Source organism: Mercurialis annua, linkage group LG3 (assembly GCF_937616625.2).
Source record: "Mercurialis annua linkage group LG3, ddMerAnnu1.2, whole genome shotgun sequence".
Classification (NCBI taxonomy): Eukaryota; Viridiplantae; Streptophyta; class Magnoliopsida; order Malpighiales; family Euphorbiaceae; genus Mercurialis; species Mercurialis annua.
Window position 1 is genome coordinate 54,746,022 of NC_065572.1, and position 5,093 is coordinate 54,751,114.

The 5,093-nt window shown below is 29.3% G+C and overlaps 1 protein-coding gene across 1 annotated transcript; it reads left to right on the forward strand.

The window, feature by feature from the left end:
- The first annotated feature begins 4,206 nt into the window (after positions 1-4,206).
- Positions 4,207-4,533, forward strand: LOC126672656 (uncharacterized). The gene has a single exon (XM_050366610.1). The coding sequence runs from the start codon at positions 4,207-4,209 to the stop codon at positions 4,531-4,533; it is 327 nt and encodes a 108-aa protein (XP_050222567.1).
- The last annotated feature ends 560 nt before the right edge of the window (positions 4,534-5,093 follow it).

Sequence of the window (5,093 nt, forward strand, 5' to 3'; positions counted from 1 at the left end):
CAGCATCTGCTGTGCGGGCGCACAGCAGGCCAGCCCCAGGGAAATCGATCCCCGGGCCATTCCGACGTGCTTTTAAATCTCAAAACGATGCAAAAACGCTATTTTAACATCCTACTACACGTACACACAATCCAAACGTAGTTCGAACGTATAAATCGATCGTTCGATACGGTAACCGTTTATAAACGAATATATATTCGAAATATATCGAAATATATTAAAATAAACGTTTAATACGGGTTTAGTACCTCGATTACTTGAGTAATCGTCGAAGAAATGGAGTTAGAATCGAGAAACGGACTATTTGAACAAAATCCTAAGGTTTCGTGCGCTGCAGAGCTAAGCAGCTCTCATTTCCTTTGTGAAATAAGGAAATGAATGGTTCTGTACAATTCATTCCTTTCTTAACATATATATATAGGTTTTGGCTAAAGTACACTTAAGTACTAGCTCAATCATACACTTTAAACCAACTTCTAAACTAGTCGTCCGTTGCTCAAACGGAAACGACTTTCGAATTTTGTGAAATTTTACCCAAAAATCTAATAAAATATAGTAAGAATAAAAATAAAATTTTTATTCTTATCCGACTTATATTTTATTCTTAATAAATCTTTGAAGATTTATTAAGTCCAAATCAGTCCCACTTGATTAAACTTTCTACGTCCAAATTCTATGAAATTTTGACGATGGCTTCGTCAAATTATTTCGCAAATAATGACACCAAAATTATTCGCTTGGGACTTATATATTATTTTATTTCAATTTGGACTAACGAATAATACTTAATTAATTTATAACTAAAACTAATTAAGTTAAAGAATTCAAGGACCAAAGAAAATATTTTTCCTTCTTGCTCAGCACGCATTCCACCGCCCCTCTCATATTCTTATTTCTTTTTTTTATTATTTTTATTAATATATATATATATATATATAGCTTAACTTATATTCGTTAATTGCACGTCGAGACTTCCGAGTTTCGACATTTTAATTTTGGGGTTTTATCCGAAATATTAAACTCTCCAATAAGAGTGGTATAATAATATATTAATTATCAATATATTTTTATCTTACGACTCCAGTCGTATTTCTTATGCTATTAGTCTCGTTCATATCCTTTTATTAAAATTTAAATCTCCGATTTAAATTTTAAACTTCTATTATTACAATATATTTTTAGGAATACTTAAAAATTAAATTTACGCTTAAATTTAATTTATGTATTCCCAGCTAATAAAAGCCTTATACGTGGCTTATAAAATACGGGGTATTACAGTTGGATTACTGGAAGACTTGGAAATTAGAGAAATAGCAATGGAGCTTCTAAGAGGAAAACCAGAAAATTCATTTGCTCAACTACCAAGATACTTTTACATGATACAGCAAACAAATCCAGGTCCAGTTGTAATGTTGAAAAAAGATGAGAATAATTCATTTCTCTATGCTTTCATGTCACTAAAGACATCAATAAGTGGATGAAATCATTGTATTCCTATTATGATTGTGGATGGAACCTTTTTGAAAGGTCCATATGGAGGTACTTTTTTTTTCAGATTCAACTCATGATGCAGCTGGTAAGCAAATAATACTTATAATCAAATTATCATGAGTCTATCATTACATTATCATAATTGTTTCATCCTATAATCTTCTGATGATAACAGCATTATAATCAGATTGTAATAGGATTATCATAATATTATCATAGTATTATCATCTAATGATAAATAGCATTATATTTACATTATCACACAATTATCACATGCTTATCAAAGCATTATCATCATATTGTAATAGCATTATCATTATCTTATTTTATTGCATAAATTAATTTAATATCATATTATACATTGCAGAAAAAATATTTCCCCTTGCATTTGCAGTTACTGATTTAGAAAATGATGCATCGTGAAATTGGTTTTTTACTAACATCAAATCTGTATTTGGTGTAAGAGAAGAAATATGTCTAATTTCAGACAGACACAACTGCATCAAAAAAGCAATAGAGAGTATTTTTGAAGGAGAAGTTCAACATGACATTTGCATTTATCATTTACTGAATAATATGAAATACAAATTCAAGAAACAACACAAAAAAATTAAAGATCTGTTCATGGCAACAGCCAGAGCTTATACAAAAACAGAGTTCAAAATTCATATGGACGAACTACACAAGACCAATCCAAAACTTACAGAATATCTCACTGAGGTTGGATTGAAAAAGTGGGCAGTATCACAATCTGTGAACAAAAGGTACAATATTTTGACATCTAATACAGTAGAGTCATTTAATACAGCAGTTAACAGAACAAGAGAATTACCAGTTACAATGCTTATGGAATACTTAAGGAACTTGGTTCAAAGATGGAGTTGCAAAAATAAAAATCTTGCTAAAGGAACTTTCACAAAGTTGTCAACTAAATATGAAAATCTTCTCAGGGAAAACTACTTAAAATCAATGGAACTCAAGGTAAATCATTAATTAGTTTATTATAGTTTTTATTTTGCAACAATTATTAAATTCATGGTTATCATCTTACTATCATAATATCATAACATTATCATCTGACTATCATAACATTATCATTGATTTATCATATGTTGAATTTTATCTTCTGGTCATCAGGCGGATGAAACTTCAGATGAATACATATTCAGTGTGATTAACTTGGGAAGTACTTTTACTGATAACATGAAGAATAGGACTTGCACATGCTGTTGGGTTTTCTAGGTTCATAACGCAGCGGAATTTCAAAAATTTTATCTAAAACCCAAACCAAGATCCATGTAATTCGAATAAATAGATTAACTACAGAATTAATACTTACTTGTATGTCGAATTCAACAGCAATGTAGGAAGGAAGGAGGTGGTTCACTTTGGTGATACCTGGCCTCGGATCAGAAACGCCTCCAACGAGTATCCACACGAACAGACCTTAGCCAAAACTAGTGCTTGTGTGCTAGCACTATTGCTTCACAAGCAATTTCGAATTTTTAGTGATTTAGTGAATAATGAATTTCGTGATCCTCAAACTAATTGCTTAATGTGTATTTATAGTGATACAACAACACTAAGGTTTGAGACAAATTCGAATTTCAATCTCATTGCAATTCTACAAGTTTATGTTTATCAAAAACTCCTTTTTGATAATCATCCATATATATTAATTACTATATTTATTATCTTCCAAAAAATAATAAATTAAGGAAAACACTTATCCTTAAATTTCGAATTAATATATATATTACGAAATATATATATATATATATATATATATATATATATATATATATATATATATATATATATATATATATATATATATATATAAAATTAATCACTTAATCACATTGGGCTTGTACAACCCATAACTGTTTTGGGCCTGTTCTTAGTGTGCGACCCTGTAGATTCATATAACGTTGGCAGTAGGCTCGAAATCCCTATTTCAGCCCACAAGTTATAAGTGGCCTCTAGCAAGACATTATGACTACCCAAGTTATACGAATATCGACAATCCGATTTAACCATTTACAATAATATTTTAATCCCTTTGTCTCTCGATATCCAGATTAATATAAGGCATAGTCCTGTCATCCTTATAATATTCAATCATTAGTTTCTTGACTCTAAGTAGACTGAAAATGATAACTCTTTATCAATTCATTTAGCATGGCCATGCATTTCCTTCAGTCTATCTTCTTCAAGGGGCCCATAGATATCTTACTCAAATAAATGAGGGACAAATTCCTTCTCAGTCACTCACATTTCTCACATAGTTACTTTCATATCCAATGACAATCTATTCCATTATCCTGTTAAAGATAATGTAAGACTGTATCAAAATATGAAATAGCTATGTAGAAATCCATGATGATTTCAAGGTCAAAGGATTATACTAATAGAACTGTAATGAGAATTACTTATGACAGTGATCTATGTAGTATTCTCACAGTGGGTCATCCAGTGCCTTATTTCTCAAATAGCACCTATGTATATAATTCTTTTTATTAAACCTAAGGGTTCTACTATCAAGTCACATACTTGATGACCTTAGAAAGAATTAACCATTCAAGTATTTTAATCATTAATATAAAATGATAAAAACTGCCAATCAATAAATAACAAAATGATAAAGTCAAAACATGGTCAAACATGATTGACCTAGTGCATATCACTAACACATGCAACAAATTTCAAGTAGATATGTTTCCTTATAAGCATGCTTCTGCTGTATATTATGACAAGCATCAACACTCACATGAATACTACTCAAATTACTTCACAAATGAAGAGATACTTGCTACATATGAAGAAGTTGTATACCCTGCAGATAAAGAAGACACATGGGATATACCTACTGAGGTAGAAAATTATATTGACTTACTTTCTGTTGGCAGAATTAAAGCAGGAAGGCCAAAGAAGAGAAGAATAAAGGGAGCAGTAGAACAAAAGACACAAAACAAGTGTACAAGGTGTGGAGCTTATGGACATAATCGTAAAACTTGTAGGAATATGCCAAAAAATAAATAAAACTGCTATTATGTAATTGAAATATTTCATTTCTTTTTTTCATTTAATAAAAATTTAACAATTAAAAAATTATTATCATACACTTTTCATTTGAAAATAGTTTGGAATAGTAATCTGTAAGAATATCATACACTTATCATGATAATAAATGTTAATATATTAATTATCACATATTCTTCATTTAATTATCATACACTTATCATGAATTATTATCATAAATTTGGAATAGTAATCTGTAACAAAAAGTTTTAAAAATATGTTATCATATGCTTATCATATTAATATCGTTATATTATACTTTTTAAAAGATGTTATCATGTTAAAATCATACCGATATCATACACTTATCATGTTAATATCATATGATGCTCACATGATTAACATATTGATTATCATAAAATTTTCATTTGATTGTCATACACTTATCATGTTAATATCATATGACATTCATAATGAATCATATGATTAATATACTGATTATCTCACACTTATCATTTCACTATCATATACTTATCATTTAGTTATCATTTAATTATACTTCCATAATTATATCTCAAAAA

Bases quoted from the DNA above. Each gene is read 5' to 3' on its own strand.
- LOC126672656 (XM_050366610.1), top strand. From the start codon at position 4,207: ATGTTTCCTTATAAGCATGCTTCTGCTGTATATTATGACAAGCATCAA.